The 18,825-nt window shown below is 41.1% G+C and overlaps 1 protein-coding gene across 4 annotated transcripts in view; it reads left to right on the forward strand.

The window, feature by feature from the left end:
• The window catches only part of bbx (BBX high mobility group box domain containing), a 34,489-nt gene extending 17,790 nt beyond the window's left edge, over positions 1-16,699 (forward strand). For 2 of the 4 annotated variants that reach the window (XM_084320946.1, XM_084320947.1), the window contains exons 3-16: positions 1,193-1,364; positions 1,585-1,857; positions 2,176-2,380; positions 2,954-3,021; positions 3,363-3,440; positions 5,337-5,417; positions 5,667-5,720; positions 6,808-7,594; positions 9,507-9,639; positions 10,214-10,365; positions 10,605-10,694; positions 11,385-11,585; positions 12,294-12,486; positions 15,002-16,699. In XM_084320946.1, the coding sequence (XP_084177072.1) occupies positions 1,206-1,364; positions 1,585-1,857; positions 2,176-2,380; positions 2,954-3,021; positions 3,363-3,440; positions 5,337-5,417; positions 5,667-5,720; positions 6,808-7,594; positions 9,507-9,639; positions 10,214-10,365; positions 10,605-10,694; positions 11,385-11,585; positions 12,294-12,486; positions 15,002-15,080 (2,553 nt within the window). In that variant the 5' untranslated portion in view covers positions 1,193-1,205 and the 3' untranslated portion in view covers positions 15,081-16,699. The remainder of the gene's footprint in view (positions 1-1,192; positions 1,365-1,584; positions 1,858-2,175; positions 2,381-2,953; positions 3,022-3,362; positions 3,441-5,336; positions 5,418-5,666; positions 5,721-6,807; positions 7,595-9,506; positions 9,640-10,213; positions 10,366-10,604; positions 10,695-11,384; positions 11,586-12,293; positions 12,487-15,001) is intronic. The other 2 variants (XM_084320948.1, XM_084320949.1) reach the window with 2 other exon arrangements.
• The last annotated feature ends 2,126 nt before the right edge of the window (positions 16,700-18,825 follow it).

Raw genomic sequence — 18,825 nt, forward strand, 5'->3', positions numbered from 1 at the left:
CCAGATGCACCGATGGCCACTTCCGGTTGTAACTCACCCGATCATCCACCAGGCGGCGGTATTGAGGCGTTGCACTATTGTGCAGGGTCCCACTGTATCACCAGAGGCTGGGTGGCGGAATTATGAATGCCATGGCGAAAAAATGAAATATTCTAAATCGGCCAGATGGTGGCACTATGATAATAGGCCACAATGTACAACTTTGAAAAGCCGTAATTCCTACACTTTAGGTCCGATTGACACAGGTCTTTCTACATGTATCCACCTGTCCTTACTCTGCAATTTTGCATTTAGCATTTCTGGGAAACCACCTTTTACCCTACTCATCCTAGGATGTTTCCCCAATGTCATACATTCATTAATCTGCAGTGACACTTTTAAAGGAACACGCCAACTTTTGGGGAAATTAGCTTATTTGCCATCTACCCTGGAGTTAGACAAGCAGATACATACCCCTTTCTTCTCTGTGCATGCATTAGGCTTAGAGAACAGCCGCACCGTTAGCCTAGCTTATAGGTATGGTTTTGCCAAAGATAGGAGGGTAGTGGCTAGAAGGCATCCGCATTACAAGGCTGCCTGTGACCACAGGAGAAGAGCACTCTGTGCGCTTTGCATTGTGGACTTCTTTGTGAATGTCCGCCATTCTCACTAAGTTATGTGGAATATAGATACCAACATCTTCACGTTTGTTATTCAAAAAGTTGCTATCCCAAACTGTATGACAGCCCCACCCAATCGATCTTTGATAAAAAATAAACAGAAAGTTACGTGTTATTCATGGTCACTTTGTCCCATTTGCACCAAACTTGACCACGTGTTGTGTCATTCCACCAGATGGTGGCGCTATTCACAAAAACCACATGGAATTTGCCACACTGCTAGATATTAGTGTGCCATGGCCACCCAGCAAATACAACACCAGTCGTTCAGATGGTGGCACTTAAATCACATTTCTAAGAATACAACTTGTACACCTATGTCCTATTGACACAAGACTTCATACACATTTCCACTTATCCATGGTCTCCAATTTTGCCACTAGATAAGTGCAAAAAGACGATGCCTTTTAGTGCTGTGGTCGCAGCACATGTCAAGGCAGCAAGTACCAGTAAGAATTGGGGGGGTTTCCTGTAGCCAGATTGGTCGCAGCTTCTCACAAATTACATGCTTGTTTAATTTCTTTCTTCCTCAGGCTCAGTAGTGTCATGAAGGGTGGAGGAAGGGGAAAGGAGCCACCCGTTGTGGGAGAAGTTAGCGGCAAGCGCCCCAAGCGCAAGTGTCTGCAGTGGCACCCACTCCTCTCCAAGAAGGCCTTAGACTTTTCTGAAGAGGAAGAAGAGGAAGATGAAGAGGAACTGGAGAAGGTGAATATAATATTACTTTTGGTTTGATTTGATTTGGGGGAGGGGGGGGGGGCACACCACTGTATAAAGCAGGATAAATTCAATGATTTTCTGTTTTAAATGAAAACGGATGTTCTGTCGCATCAGCAAGTAAACGGCTATTTCTATTTTAGAAATAGAAATGGTTCTCGAAATGGTTGGAATATAAATGTGCATTCTGTCCCATAAAATCCCTTCTCAGCAGCCGGAGCCGTGCAGCCAGGACCAGGGGTCAGCGGTGCAGCGTGGAGGTGGGCCCCCAGAGCCGGAGGAAGGGGTGGGGGAGGACTCCTCCTCTGAGCAGCGGGCCCGCCGGCCTATGAACGCCTTCCTGCTCTTTTGTAAACGCCACCGGTCCCTGGTGCGGCAGGAGCACCCCCGCCTGGACAACCGTGGAGCCACCAAAATCCTGGCCGACTGGTGGGCCGTGCTGGAGCCCAAGGAAAAGCAGAAGTACACAGACATGGCCAAGGAGGTGAGCGCTGTTTCACACTGGCCGTATACACACTATATTTATGAAAAATTATAGTTTGTAAGTTGTTTTATACATGGTGTAAATAAATAAATAAATGTATATATACGTATATTAATAAATAATTTTTAAACAAAGCACTATAACCAAATATCTGGTAAACTAAAGACCATAGCAAACATGCATCATGTATCGGAAAATCTACTCTCAGATTTATTATAAGTGAAATGGCCCTTTTTTAAATGATACTGATAGCTTCCAAGTTTCTTGACTTCTTTTAATTTTTTTTTACCATATCCATTTCACATTGTCTTCTTTAAGTACAAGGATGCTTTTATGAAGGCAAACCCAGGCTACAAGTGGTGTCCAACCACCAACAAGCCGGTCAAGAGTCCATCCGGCCACCCAGTCGGCAACCCTCGCAAAAAAGTTTGGTCTTTCCCTTCCAACTCCTCCAAGGACTCCGCCACTGCCAAGAAAGTGCCCAAGACTGACAGCGTGCCACAGTTACATTTTGCCATGGCAGGTGCGTGGAAGCGTGTTTTGGAAAGTTACACAGGATTGGTTTTGTATAATAAATGATACACATTTATTACACTTATCTGCAGTGAGCCTCATCAACAAGGCTTGGGACCCTCACTGACACCCCTGCCCCCCTACTGTGTTACTGGACTAAATACTTGCATAAACAACCAAACATACCTGTTCATACTTCACTGACTCATACTCTTTGCACATAATTGCCCATTGCACATCCCTGGCCTAGCCTATTCCTATTTTATCTTTTATTGTAAATTCTCAGAATCTATTGTGCTATATTTAATTTAGTTTATATCCCATTTAATATTATTCTACCTCTTTATTTACAGTTGTACAGCCCTGGCCTATATTTTATTTTATTTCACAATTATATTCTATTGTGCTCAACTTAGTTCATATTTCACTTTATCTTACTCCACCTCTTTATTGTATTATCTGTCTGTTAATGTCTGTTCGCTAATGTCGCACCGAAAACGACCAAAGCAAATTCCTTGTATGTGAAAACTACTTGGCAAATAAAGACTATTCTGATGTCATTTGAATGCTGTTCCATCATCAGATCCTACAAAGATGGGAGGCCTTAGCATGCTGCTGTTGGCTGGGGAACATGCGCTCACTACCAGAGAGGTATGTCACAGTTGAGAGATGCTGCCTCGGTCCTCAAACGCTCAACCAGGGAAAGTTATGGTTTCATTCGGGATGTATTTAATGTGATAATGTATGTTCTGGTAGAAATACTACAAATACGGACAGTTTATACAGTAGGTGGGGTTGCTCATGGTTTCATCTACAGTACATGAGAAATAACCAAATATCTCATTTGAGTTACATTTACTTACATACTTGATTGTCTTATTGTGCTACCCTTTGGAATTTGCACAAACTGCATTGGTGACCGGGGAAAAGAAGATGAGGCTCGTTGTTGATTATATTTGCCAATTAACCCCTTATTATTTGTCTCTTCCTAGCTCCCTTCTAGCACCCCTAAGGCCAGTTTACCTGACATGGCCGGTGAGAGGAAGCCCTTCCCAGGAAATAAGGAAGAAGTGTGTTCTCACTAAATATTTTGCATTATACATGGCTTTGAATATTTCTATACAGCAAGATGACTATATGATTTTGCTTTAATAACTGTATAACATAACTGTGGTTATGTATACTCCTAGATAGAATATGTGTACAATAGTATTAGAAAGATTCAGCACAAAAAAGAGAGAGAGAGAGGGGGGGGGGGGTGTATTTGAAGTTTATATCCATTATTTTTTTCTTTTTTTTATCATTTCCCCCCCTTTCTTTTTCCGTTTTTCTCCCATCCCAATGTTAGTCGTTATGCCAATTCCCAATCCCCTTCCTAGTCGCTGCGCACTCTACCCCCTACCGTCGGTCTGGGAGGGCGGAGACTATCGCATGCTTCCTCCGACACATGTGTAGCCAGCCCACCGCTTCTTTTCACCTGGCAGCGCGGACTCTCACTGGGAGAGTAACGTGTGGAAGGTCACACTACCTCTCCCAGATCCTTCCCTTGCTGTGCAGGCGCCCCGACCGAACTGTAGGAGTGTTTACAACGACCAGGACCCACCCACACCGTCTTCCCACCCGCTAACACTGCCAATTGTGTTAGTATGGACGGTCGGCCAAGCCGGATTCGATCCCACTGGCTCTGTGGTGGTAGATAGACCAGGGTTTCCGTTAGAAAAAATTGTTGCCGGTCTCAGGGTCCGGTAGATTTAAATCTACCGGTCAAATGAGAGAAATTCCGGTCAGAGTTTATTGAGCTTAAAAATAATTGACATCCTCAAGGCATGTAGATTTATAATATTTTAACTTAAAACTAGGCTACTTTTGCGTATACAATCATTATATTCCAAATAAAATAAGTCCAGAGACTCCGTGCTGCTGCCGACTTTAAATCAAATAGGTGTCTGTGGGCAGTCGCCCGACATTAATAAACAGCAGTCTGTTATAATCACATTTTTATGAGCTAACGAATTCCGTTATATTGGACATTTGTATTAATTATATCAAGCGAAGAACTGAGAAATTTGGCAGAGAGAGACGGCAACATTATCGTGGGTTTGCGTGATGACTCTCCACCTCGCAACGACTTATTTGCAAAGAGTATGGCGCTGCAGACCAGCAGATTCAGCTGTTTTAAGGCTCTATCTGGGGACCGCTCAACAGCGCCCCCCACCCAACAGCTGAATTGCCAATGGCTGAATTGGAGTACTGCACTTTGCCGGTACAGATGGGTGGGTTATGGTGGTTTCTGCGGCTCTGCAGCTGCATGCAGTCGCAAATCTAGCAGCAGCCAGCTCGCGCTGACAACAGCGGTGTCATTATTATACCTGCTTGGTGAAGCAACGATGAAACAAATGTAATGATTGTTTCGTTCATCGCATAGGCTATTTAATTTTTGCCTATTTTAATACAATTCAAATAATCAAATTGTGCTTAGAGGGAATTATTTTCACCGGACATTAAGACCGGAGAGATTAAATATGTCGGACTTCAACAGATTTTGCCGGTCAAATACCGGTAATTACCGGCTAACGGAAACGCTGAGATAGACGCTTAGTCCGCTGCGCTACCCGGCCGCACCTATATCCATTCATTTGAATGACATACTGAAGTATTGAAATCCAAGAAGAAATCAGTGATTTCTAGTAATTATTTCATCAATCTGTGTTATTTTAGGTGAATACTAGCAACCCATGCCTCCTTCACATGCAGGGACTCTGATCTAACCTTTATACAGCTACAGTACAGCTTCCACAGCAGGGCTGGGAAGGTTACTTTGAAAACAGATGAATGATTATTACCCACTTATAATTGTAATTTGTAACACAGCCATGTGGGTATTGAAACTCGATAATGATTACTTTTAGTTTCTCTTTGATTACTCTTGTTCTGTTATCCTTATTTTCTTTTGATCCCATCTCTAGGTATCGTCTGTAACCTTACAAAAGAGTGTGCCTGACATCGCTAAAAGCAGGGTTAAGCCCCTTCTTTCCCCAACAGCAGAGGTATGTGTATAACTTAATTCTGCGTTGATTTTATATATACAGAAAATCCCTTTCATTGCCACCTACACTTATTAGAGCATAGGACAAACTCTTCTCTCTCATCTCTGGCTATAGCTGGGGCAGAATGCAAACTGAACCTTCCTAAGGCATAACTCTCTATCTCTATCTCTATCTCTATCTATCTATATATATATATTTTAATAATGTATCCGTACTATACTTTAGTAATCATTCTCTTGTGTATTAAAGCAGGTGACGGAGGGAAAGCAATGTGGTCCGTCAGCTCTCTTCCAGCTTGCTGAGGTAACGCAACATTAAACAATCTGAACTGAACCGTAGATTGACATTTCAAATAAGTGTCTTTCTGAGGTTACTTACTATTTTTAATATATCTGATATTATCCTGAAATACCCTTTGGTTGGTGTTGAAGCTGCATTACTTAGGTTTGGGAAGGGAATTGTAACCTCTGGAGGACAAAAAAAACAAGATATGTAGTGTATATTTCATAACCGAATCAACTGTCTTCAGGAGAAAATCGTGTCTCTGGACCACTGAAGCTAGAAAGCTACCTAAACCTACATAGAAAGCTACCTAAACCTACATAGAAAGCGACTTGTCTGTGCAGGCGACTACAATTGAGTTTCACAATATGTACAAACATTTACTATTTAATAAAGATTTACTACAAAGAAGTATCTTCTGGGCTTATGCGTGGCTCAAAATAGCTTGAAAATATTTAGTTTTGCTTTATGATGGCATAAGATATAAAATAATATATTTGCAGCCTTAGTGGATACAGTGCAGCCAGCCAGCTTGTGTCAGCTCGTCTACATTTGTTTTTTTAATTACTTTTCAATGCAGAGTGTTGTTTGTTGGACAGGGCGGATGATGTGTCCGTCTTCGCCAGATTTGTATCCATGTTGATGGACAGAAATGTTCAGAGAGGATGAACATTTTGGAATTGACTTGTATGTCACCGTCCATTTCGTTAGCAAAGCTGACACCTTTGTGAATGCACGATTACCGTTACTTTAGCTAGGTACTTATTTAAAAACAAACCGACAGCAATACCTTCTGCCTGTTTTCTCTCGGTTTTGTGATGGATCAGTGTGGCCATTCTTAACTCTTTCAGATGGTAAGATTCTAAGCATTGAAATATCTAAAATGTTTGGAAACATCATAGGATACTGCTTATCCTCTCTGATGTCTGTGTTGGATACCAATCCTAATAATTCAACTTTTGTGTAGCTATGTTGGCTAGTCCTAAAATGATTGGTATCGGGAAGTACGATAACTAGTGACAATGTCATAATTTGCCCAAACAAATGTCCACTGATAGTATTGTTGTACCTCCATATAAGTTCATGTGTTTGACTTGTGTTTTGTTAGATGTGTTTGGCCTCTGAAGCTGGGAAGATGGAGACAACCGAGGCCTCTCAGCTACAGGAAAACTGCTCCACAACTTCTGTTCAGCAAGTCGAACCCAAGGCAGAAGTCAAGGAGGAAACAGCAGACATTCACAACCATCCTCTCGCCTCTCCTACGTCGTCCCTCGTTCCCTCATCCTCTTCCTCCACTGATGCCATTCCTCCACAACTCAGCAGCCAAAATGCACGTGTCAAAAAGAAGAGCAAGAAGAAAGATGGTCTGAAAGAGGTGGCCAAGCCAATGGAGAAAGATGGAAAGAAGATGGTGAAGAAGTGCGATTTCTCCGAATCGGACCTTGACAGTGTCTTCTGTACGATCGAAGCAGTGGCTAAAGGGGCCTGGAGAGACTCGGAGGAGAGCCCCAAGAAGACCAGCACCAGCACTGGTGGTGGGAACTCTGGCTTGCCCAAAAAGAAGAGCAAGCCTAAAGCCAAGACCCCTCTCAAAGAGGAAGAGATGACGGAGGACCGTGTGTGCTGTGGACAGGATGAGTCCTGGATGAGTCCTCTGACCATGGAGGAGGTAGAAGCTAGTGTTGGAAACACAGACCCTGAGGGCAGCATGACAGAGTCCCAGCACCACCCCTCCAGCCCCCAACACATGAAGCTCAAAGATGAGGAGAAGGAGAGTGGGAAGGAAGGGCAGAGGGATGGTTCCAGGAAGTCGGAGAGGAGCTGCAAAGGGGCTTTGTACAAGACCCTGGTTTCTGAAGGAATGCTGACTTCTCTGAGAGCCAACATAGACCGAGGTATCCTTCTGGAATTACAGGAATGCTCCACCAAAAAAATAAAGCAGATTTATGATGACCATAATCTCACACGTAGCCTATCCCAAAACTACAAACTCACAATGTACAAATTAAATTTGTTTAGGAGTTATTCAGTTAAATAATTTTAATGTGTGATGTCATTATACTATTCCAGGAAGTGTCCAATACAGCTCAGTGAAATAATGTATATATCAACGTATCAATATATATATTTCTTTTACAGGAACTCTTTATCACTCACTGGTTCCTCAAATATGACATCACAATTTTACTTGGTTCTTTAACCCAAATCTTTAACTCTGTAACTATGAAACCAAATACATTTGTACAAGATAGTTTCTAATTTGTATGTGTGAGCATGTTGTTATTATTATTATGGGCATAATACATCGGCTTACGGCTCCGGATCAGCTGCGGCTCCCTGGCTCAAATTTTATTTATTTTTTATTCTTTTTTTCCCCCTCTTATTTTGGAGATCGATGTCATACTGTGACACTGAAATGAACAAATATTTCATCAACTAAAATATTTAGTCAACAAAAATATTTCAAATATACAGTACGTCACACCCCGCGCCTCTCCCTGCCGTCTGCAAGTGGCTAATCTTGAGTTTCCGACCCCTCAGTAAACTCACCATGGATAAATCCAAAAAATAGAGGGTTTAATTCAGCGTGGACAGATTAATTTGCTTTCACGACTAACGATGCAGGCTTACCCGTATGCCTGATATGTGGTGCGAAATTTGCGAACAACGAAAAATTTACTTTTTATTTTATAGATTTTCCACAAATAAGGGAAGGACTCAAATAGAGCTGCATAGTTCAGGGTTTTATTTCAAAGTACCGGTAGGTCTACAGATGCCAGTGTTTTTTTTCTCCTTTTCTGTGTTTTATTTCAAAGTAGGTCTACACATGGTAGTCTTTTTTCAAAGTGGACTACTTTTTATTTTATAAATGTTCCACAAATAAGGGAAGGACTCAAATATACCTGAATAGTTGAGGGTTTTATTTCAAAGTCGGTCTACAGACACCAGTGTTTTGTCTCCTCTTCTGTGTTTTATTTAAAAATAGGTCTACACAGCCAGTATTCTTTCTCCTTCATAAGAGTTTGAGGTTTTCCTTTGTTATAACAGGTAAAAACAGCAATAAAAAGTCAAAATTTTTCTTTTTGTTGCTTTATAATTCCATTAATGCAACAAACTGTGTGCTACAAGTATAAAGTATAATAAATCGCAAATTACTTTGGGTATGCAATTGTCAGGCGTTTTATGCTAAATGTGGGGTATGCTTGGGGATATATAAAACGTTATACACTGTTATCTTCATTTTAAGGGTAAATAGGTTGTGCGGCTCCCTGAGCATTTTATTTTGTGGGAGGGGGGAAAAGTGGCTCTTGCTGACCCCTGGGCTAGATGATCCGCTCTTGTAATTATATCCCTGAACGTGTTTGGTATATTCTGGATTCACCCCCCGATGGCAGTTCCTGTGTGTGAACGCGATAACTAAAATAAATAAATGTAATTTGCGTTGCACATTCATGACCCCTAGAGGTTTTGGTGACCCCATGACTCTTGCGCCACCATCAGGCCAAACTTAAAATCTTTAAATTAGTTTATCTCCTGATCCGTTCCAGTCGCAATCAGGAAACTGATATCCAGAGATGTATCTACGCATGGACAACTTTGCCATTCTATGAAGTCCGCCATATTGGAATTTACTTTTGATTATTATCATTTGTTTTTAACACTTTTCCCGCTACTCCTCCTAGCCTGTTCACCTGATTCTCACCAAACTTTGTGTGGAATTTGGGAACAATTAACACAGATAATAAAAAAATGTTTTGTTAATATTTGTTTAATTGTGTGTCTAAAATTATTGGGTTTTGTTACTAGGTAAAAGAGGTGCTTTCCGTTCATCTGACCATGATGGAAACTGGACCGACGACAGCTGGGCTGTTTCTCAGTTGGGACCCAATAACCCCAAGAAGCTGAAAAAGTCCAAGTCCAAAGATGAATCTTCACCAGGGTTAGTATTCAACTAGTAGCTAACTACTAAAAATCACAACAACAAAGACAATTATTTTATTTTTTTAGTCCTGCTACTCACCTACCCATTTATTAATTTGTAGCCATAAAATATATGAAGGAAAACAAAAACAACACAGTTAAAGTATATTTTGTTGTAGCTTCTCACTAGACTTAATGATCTGGAAAAATATGAATTCAACATGAGCCATTACGGATGCAGAAAGACCATAATTCTATACTAGTAGGATATAATCTAATATCCACAGAACAGTTTTATACTAATGAAAAGAGAAATTCTGTCCAAATGGTGGATGCAAGCCTGCATTGCAAGCATGTGTAATAATGCCAAAAATACAACAGGACTATTCTTCAAACTATTGTATATATAGGACGGCTGTATGAGCTGTTTGATCAGAATGTGTTTGCCTCATAAAACAAACGATGTGCTATTGAGCTATTGCAGTGTTTTAAATGTGCAGATCTAATGATCTTTGGAAGGTCTAAAACCCACCCTGAATGAATTAGAGAGAAATAGGTTTGACTGTAGTTTCTCACGTAGCATCACTTTTCAGCCTAGGTAAACTGGAGGAGGAGTTTGAGAAGAAATTCAACAGCCTCCCACAGTATAGCCCTTTGACGTTTGATAAGAAGAGCACTGCTGTCTTAAAGAAGAAGAAGACGGACATCTCCCCCACACAAAAGGAAGCCCCCAAACCCGGCAAAGGTAAGAAGAAAACATCTCAGAAAAATCTCTTCAGAGTATAAAGTTCATAGTTTTACATTAATATTTCATCCCATCCATGGCCCCATTCTGCACTTGTTTGTGAAGTCATTTTTTCCCCGTAGCTTCTCTTTCTCAGAAGCTACTATCTCTTTGTTGAATCTAAGGCATTGTGATTTCATAACATGGCATTTGCATGTTTTTTTGTTTGTTTCTTTGTTGTTGTTTTTTTGTTATATCAGGGCAATCTCCATCTCAGAAAAAGACTTCATTCCACAAGATTGTTAGGAAGTACAAACAAAAAAAGGAGACACCAAGTGCTGTGGACAAAGGTGAACTAAAATATTGATGTTTGTGGCTAACAGTTGGGATATGTTTTAAGGGTAATCCATTACAGTCATTGTTCTCATTGTTCCATATTATAACATTCAAAATAAATGGTTTGTTTTGCATTACCAGGGAAGACGTTTTTAAAAGGGGGTGCTGAAGTTGTTGGACTTTTTTAGTCGCACCGATGGTTATACTCTGGTTATACTCCAAAGGTGGCCTTTCACAGAGGGTTTGTCCATGAAATTGCAAATAAAAAAAACACTGTCTTTTTAAATACCTATCCTGCTACTTCTTACAGCTATGTACACAACCTATTTTTACCATAAACAATGCGGACATAATCACATGTCAAACTTTAATGTTCTTACTTGTTTCAAATAATTCTTGTAGGCAACTTAATTGGCTAAAATCGCAACTACATTAACACCATTATAACTTGCCTTCCTTTGGCTTTGAAACTACTGGTGTGTCCTTCAGAAAACTGGAAATTGGTTGTCGCTGTATTGTATGTGCATTATTCTGTAATATACTGGCTATGACTAGGATCCTAAGCCAAATAGGATCATGATTTGACAAAGAAATTGCTTATAATTTTTTTGTTCATATGTACTGGTAATACATTTTTGTTTATGAAATCCTCTACAACACCTTGATCCAGAGGACCAATCTGACCTTTAGCCTTTTCTCAACAGTCGAGGTGCTGAGTGAGCCCATCGTGCCGGAATTGGCTTCCAAAGTCAAACCGTGTGCCCCCCCCCTCCCCATAGTGTGCCCAGACTCCCAGGGGACCTCTAGTATAGAGCTGCTCGTAGGTAGCCAGAAGAGGAAGGCTAGGAAGAGCAAGATCACCCACCTGGTGCGCACAGCTGACGGAAGTGTGTCCCCAGTTGAGGGTGAGTGACTGAAAAGTGTCTTTTTCTTCTCATGTGATTTAATGTTATAATGCCCCTGCACAGCCATTACCATCTATTTTGTGTCCCTCCTAAAATAAGCATTACGTTTAATTATATTTAGGACACAAAATGGTGCTTATGAAAGCAATACATTTTGCAACAACAGAGAAATGAACAACATTGTTTACGCTGTTTGATTAAGGGTTGCATTTTTCAACAAGAAATTAAGATAAGTCTTGATTAGTCTAGTTGAATCCATCTCCGGAGTGTTCGTTTACCCCCTTGGTTTGTTTCGTTTGGGGAAGGTGAGTACACCCCAATCAATCTCTTGGGGTCAGTCCACACTAAACAACCTGGTCCTCCTGTTTGATGGAGATTTAATGAAGATGATTCTTAAAAAAATAAAAAAAAATCTGCATCACAAGGTTATTATTTTCACTTTCAGTTTGTTCTAAATAGCCAAACAACTACATCTCAAATACCAAAATGTTGTATGCAAAATTAAGCTGACATTAGACTGAAGCACGTCATTCACTTCAATGTTAAAACTTGGCTATTAAAAATACTACTTCAAGAACCAGAACTGAATTACCAACTCAGAATAACCTGACTCAGTTGGTTTTCCCCTGCTATCATTTTTCGTGTTTGACCATCTAGAATTCTATTTTTAAACTATTTCTGTGTCTGCACGTTTGGTTTTTGTTACAGAAGACAAAACTAGGGAGTTGAACCAGGAACAGGATGAGAAGCCATTACCGCAAAATAATTTATGCAATGAAAAAGGGTGCTACAGTACCGCCCGGCCAGAGGAGGCGGACAGGAGCACTGCACCCCAGGAACTGCCTGCATTCTTCAGCTTGGCTGCACTCGCTGAGGTGGCCGCCATGGAAAATGTTCATAGGTAGGTTGTCTCATCTCACAAAGTGAGCTCATTCAGCACCTTCTTGAGATGGAAGTGTACTAAAGATCTAAGCAAATAAACAAAGGGCAGATGATTTACAGGGTTTTTTGTGATACAGTACTGAATTTTGCCATCCGGACACATGCTATTTGAAATATGGAATATAGAATATCAGGCCTATAAATTCCCGTATTATGGCCAAGTCATACATCTATGGATCGGCCAAAATCTCCTCTTTCCAATGGCAAGACCGTGAATTAAATCTACTGGAAGTACAGTTACTTTTGTATAATGTCCATAGCTCTGCCATTTTTTACCGGATTGCGTTCACAGAAAGGTAAAGAAACAATATACGTTGTATTTTATAGCAATAACGTTCAGGTTTGTTCGACCTGTGAGATATAATCACGATTTTCACGCCAAAATATTTTTTCACTACAAACGTAGTGCTGAAAATATACACTCTTGCTGCGTCCCAATTCTCCCCTTCGCGCTATGGCTTGGCCCTACGGCTCCGTTTTGCGCGTTCCCGCGAAGTGTAGGGCTGTCCCATTTCTCTTTGGATCAAGGGGTAGTGACGTTCCAGCCCTCCAAATATGGCTTCAGAGGAAGTGTGCCAAGATGCAGGCTCAGAGAGAAGGGAGAGATGGTATTTAGTGGATACCATTCGTTATAATTGACATGGTATGCAGAGCAAGCTTCATGGTCCTTCTGATGTAAGCTGCCTGTAAGTAATGTAAACAGTCAGCGTGTGGGTGTATTGCGTCATTACGCTGTCGGCAACTGAGTGCTTAGTGCTGTCCCATTTCGTAGTGCAATTTCACCCCTTGTGGCTCCGCTCTGAAGGGTGACTCCCATCAAGGGCACTCCAAGACGAGGGGTAGGGCCAAGCCGTAGGGCCAAGGGGAGAATTGGGACGCAGCCTTTGACTGCTGTTTTGATAGGGTTAGCTTTACTCTTGGCTACATTTGAAAAAGAAACATCACTTAATACGGACTGCATTGATCTATTTGTGAAGTGAAATAAATCTCCGCCCGGTACCGTATTAGGTTAATCTAATATCTTTAAATATCCTTTATTTATGTTAATTTATTTATGAAACGCTAAGTATGTTGCAAACCTTTGTTTATGGGCTAGAATTTTATAATTTATTGACTGTCCAATGCGGTCATTATTTGAATCCAGTTATAGAATTTAGGTAATAAACATTTATAGATTATTTTTCCTCAGTTTATCCCCTCACCCTCCTTCAGAATGAATAGAGTAAAATACAAAACCATAAATATTAACTATTCTTGAAAAATTTACACTTGTCATTGTAGCATAGCCAGTTAAAAAAGAAATGCTAGAAATTATTGGCAAATTCTTGTTGAAAAACGGTTGGTGGCTAAAAGGAAGAGGTTTGCTATCATGAGAATTAAACTTGAAAAAATAAGTCGACTCCTTTTGGCGTGTTTCACACGTAGGTAAACTCTTTCCTTGACATGTGTTTGATATGGAAATTAGTATAACTACTGTGAAATAACTGTGGTCGGGCTGCCTTTACCACAGTGCAGGTTGTAGGGCACCAAGTCTATATCTACATTTCATTAAACGCAGTGGATTCTAAATGCATTCTTAAGTGGCGTACCCAAATGAGCTTCATTTTATAGCAAATGGTGATTGTTCTGAACCAGTAAACACACCTAACCTTTCACGGGAGCTTTGCAAGATCACACAAGAATCCATCTAGTCAGGCTTCCAAGTTATGTGCTTGTGCCCGAACCACAGTGGTTTGGACCAATCCGAAGTACTTATTTTTTTTAAGTACCGGCCCCATTCCAAATAGTTTCAAAGGTTCCCAGATGGTTCTGTGTAATGCCGGGATCAGACTACACAAAATCAGCCACATTTTGACACCATTTTGTTGTGGCCGACACATTTACAGCATTGTGCCATCATGAAAGACATAAATATTGTGTAGTCTGATTCTGGCATAACAGACCATCTGGCGGCTCAGGTTCAAACACACCCATTTCCCACAAAATCCCATTTGGATGCTCTCATAGTCATCTCCAATAATCATCTTGTACATCTGTATGAGTTTAAATAAATATGATAATTTATATAAACAAAAATAATCAAGATTCAAGAGATTTATTTGTCACATACATACACGAGACATATAGTGAAATGAAGGTGGCCATGCCCGCCTTGATTGTGCAAAAATACAAATAATAATGGAATAAAATAGAATGGATAATAAAATAGACATGATAAAAAGTATTAAGATAAAATACAATGCTAAGCTTCCGAATTAAAAGGTAATGAGTCCTATATACACTACTATACAATATACAGTTATACTATAACTATCCTATACTAGCTATACTAACTATACTATACAAAAAAACAGTTATGTTTTTTTCTTTAAAGTTACCTTTTCTTTTGTGTGACTTGCAGATATTCCTCCTTAAAGCGACTTCTCTGACCACATGTTCATTATAAGTTGCCCCTCTTTCCCCTCTCCTTCCAGAGGCCAGCGTGGCATGGGCGAGAGTCCAGCCAAGGACATGGCCCAGGCACCGGTCCTTATATCCTGCGCTGACCAGTGAACCCTGGTCTCAGCGGCTGCTGAGAAGCAACAACATGGATGCTAGTACCTGCGCCTCACCTCCCCCGATGATCTAACCCTGCGCTGAAGGGAGATGGGAAGGACCGAGTCCCCACCACCTCCCCATGTGGTGAATTAGCTTGAGCTCTGGTCTGTGGGAAAAAGAGATCCCCCCCCCCCCCCCCCCACCCTGCCATCTCAGTGTTCTCCTGAAAGCCTTCCTTTGGTAGGAGGAGGGTGCCTTTAAGATCTCCTCTCTTCCCTTAGATGATCCAGTAGAACATGTGGAAGAACCAAGCTGCCCCCCACCCCCACCCCCTCCCCCAGTGCATGGCTTCCTTTATAGAAATGGTTGTCAAGGGTTTTATCGTATACCTTTTGTCAGATATAGGCCATTTTTAAGGTCAAGTCTTGCAAACAAAAGTTGCATTTTGAAAAAACAAAAGCATACAAAAAAAACAACAACCCCATATTTTGTTTTCTACAAAAACACACGCTTTTGGTCAACTTTTACCTCACACACCCTGAGAGTTCCCTCCACCTCTATACTATTATACCTCTATGTTGGGGTGGCTCTTATCTTGTGGCTTCCTTCCACTTCTTCCTGTTTCAACCCAGACTGACTCAACCAGGGTAAACCATCATGACTGACAGGCTTCCATTCCTTATCATCTTGCTTTGTGTTTTAATGTGGCACACTTTCTCTGTGTACCCAAAGTATGAAGAAAAAAACCCAACGTCAGGTATTTGATTATGTTCCTTGACGTTTCTTCTTATATTAGGAAGTGCTACTATACATTGGCAACTAGTAGCTGCAGTGTAAACGGTTAAAATGTAACATTTAACAGTAGGCCTCTGTACCCCTTTACATTTGAACCAGAAATGACCATAGTTGAGGGTATGTTTTATTCCTATTCTTGTTGTTATTATCATTATTATTTCTTAGTAGTTCATTCACAATCCAAAATCTCTGTCAGTTTCATCAGGTGGTTGGTCCACTTTAAAACCATTTCTTGTGAAGAGAAAATAGTCTGAGAGACTGATGTTTCTCTATAGCCTTAAGCTTCCCTCATCACACCTCCTCGTGGCCACGCGGCCCTCAAACTACTTCTGTCAACACCATCAAAACACATTTCACCTGACTCTCAAATCGGTTCAAACATTATTTAAATAATAAAATGCAGTTTGTGACAATACTTGATCTTATTGCAGTTCACGTAGCATTTAGAAAGGCTAATTCATTGTGTGCTACTTGTTTTCTTGAGATAGAATTTTTTTACACAAAACTGCACTAATTTGTAGCTGAAGTATGACAGGCTCTGTAGTTATCATGACTTAGTAGGGTAATAATAGATTATGTTTCCCTCAATTGTTTCCTATTGGCCTTTGAGATTTTATTGCCAAGTATGGCCTACTCTTAGGCCATCAGAAATCAATGTTTTTGCTTTTTTAAACTATTTATATTTAGATTCAAAGACCACGTTGTTTTGCTTTTGATTATTTCTCTTTTTCGTTTTGTTTTTCCACTGCGCGTTCAGTCATTCCGTTTCCTGATGCTAACTCTGTCCATACTTGTGTTTACAGTGTTGAGCTGTAGTGATGGAGAAAGATAAGGGCTGATGTGTCTACAGTGATGAGCTGTAGTAGTGAGTGGGGGGGCGGGGGGGATCATGGCTGGTGTGTCTACAGTTTGGCTACAAGTTTGTAGTCTTCCCATGGGTTGCAGTAAGCTGGTAGGAAGAGCAGTCAAAGCCTAGCTCAGCCTGAGACGCAGACCTATTAACAAACTAGTTCATACCATTAGACCTACTGACAATAGGAAGTTGCCATTATGCTACAAAAACTCTTATCTCTCCATGTAGACCAATGTCTTGTATGTCACAGATTTTTAGAATCATGTTTTCACCTTTTTTCCCCCCTTTTTTTTTGTAGTTTGTTATTGTATTTGATTCTCCATCTGTTAAGTTGTTGTGTGTGCATTTCCGACACTATTCTAACTTGTTAGCTAGGCTGTTCTCTTTCTTTTGTTAAACTTCAGTCTCTCCTGAAGTAAAGTTTACTGCATTAAGACTGTTGGTCTAGAAGAACAAGCTCATACACAAATGAATGCATCTACGCTTTAATTGTTAAGCGAATAGGCACTGACATGAAAACCATAGTTACTTATGTAACCAAGGTTCTATGACTCCTAGATGACCGCTTGACGCAGTGCTTAAAGTGCTGAATCTTCTGTCCTGCGCAGGTTGAGTATTTATACCAAGACAGCCACGTGTAACCCCTCATGACCCGAGCTAGGGTATATTTTCTGGTGTCACTAGTGGCACGGCCTTCTTCTCGCCCAATCACAAGGATTCAGAGTGACCAAGCTCTCTGCCGGTCATCCAGGATTCATAGAACCTCAGTTACATATGTAACTATTGTTCTATTTCATCCTTCCTGGCCGCCAGAGGCGGTGCGTAAAGCACTGGATGACTCGTGCCAACAGAGTCATGTGGAATCTCCTCATGGACGTACTTCCTCACAAGAGTATGAAGCAGAGGAACTTGGCACATGGGACACGCCCTATGGATGGGGGGTGGCAACATTCACTTTGTAGAACCTGGAGAATGTGCCCAGTGATGCCCACGAGGCCGTGGCACCTATGTTTTCCAAGGCACTCCTCTCAGGCTGCCCCTGATGTGGAAACACTCCTGGTAGAGTGGCACCTTACACTTGATGGCAGGGGTGCAGCCCTAGGGCCACCATAACAGACAAAGAGTTGGTCTGACTGCCGTACACTTGCGGTAACGTTCGCATAGGCTCTTAGGGTCCGTACTGGACATGGCAGCCTCAATTTGTCATCCCCCTCTCCTACTGGGGGGTTAAACAGCGCCAGCTGGATAGGCTGGTTTAGGTGCAAGTGTGAGAGCACCTTGGGGAGGAATGCTTTATTCAGCCACAGCGTGACACCAGAGCCTCCCCTCCAAAAAAAAATTCCAAGTACTTCGCCTCAGCCGTAGGCTACAATTTACAATTTAGTCATTTAGCTGATGCTTTTATCCAAAGCAACTTACAGATTGTGAACATGTCACCAGAAGGGGTACTCGACTCAACTCAAACGTTTATTTATAAAGCACATTTAAAACAACCGCAATTGACCAAAGTGCTGTACTAGTCAATAAAAGGCTAACGCAGGCAATGCAATGTGGCACAAAAACATACCATGGTATACAGCACAATACAACATCTCTAGGGTCTGAGCAGTGTTCAATTAGTCAACGAAAATGATGACTAAATATGGTCGTCAATTAAGCTTTTTCCCCTGACGAGACGTCATGTTAATGTAGATTGTAGATCATGTGACAGTGACACTAACGTGACTAAATAATTAATGCAACATCGTTGACTACAAACGATGACACAAAATGTAGTTTACAAATGAAATCTTGAGACAAAATAATTATAACTTTTAGAATAATTTATGTTATTAGTGCAGCATTTCCGTTTCCTGTGTGCAGCGCAAGCGCTTTGATTCATTTCCTCACTCGCGTTATTTGTTCTTAGCCAGCATTCTAGATGGCAGTAACTGCACACAGCATGGGTTTAATGGAACAATGGCGGGGCAACAGGGTGCAGTGGGCTTGGACTTGGCAGAATGTATTGTTGAAAGTGAAAGATGAGGAGGAGACTAGTTTGAAACTAACTGCTACGTTACTGTCGGTAGCTAGCTGTCAAATAATCTAATTCTTGCATTACCTTTACTTCTC

This window comes from Notolepis coatsorum (genome assembly GCF_963971535.1).
Source record: "Notolepis coatsorum genome assembly, chromosome: 8".
NCBI classification, from domain to species: Eukaryota; Metazoa; Chordata; class Actinopteri; order Aulopiformes; family Paralepididae; genus Notolepis; species Notolepis coatsorum.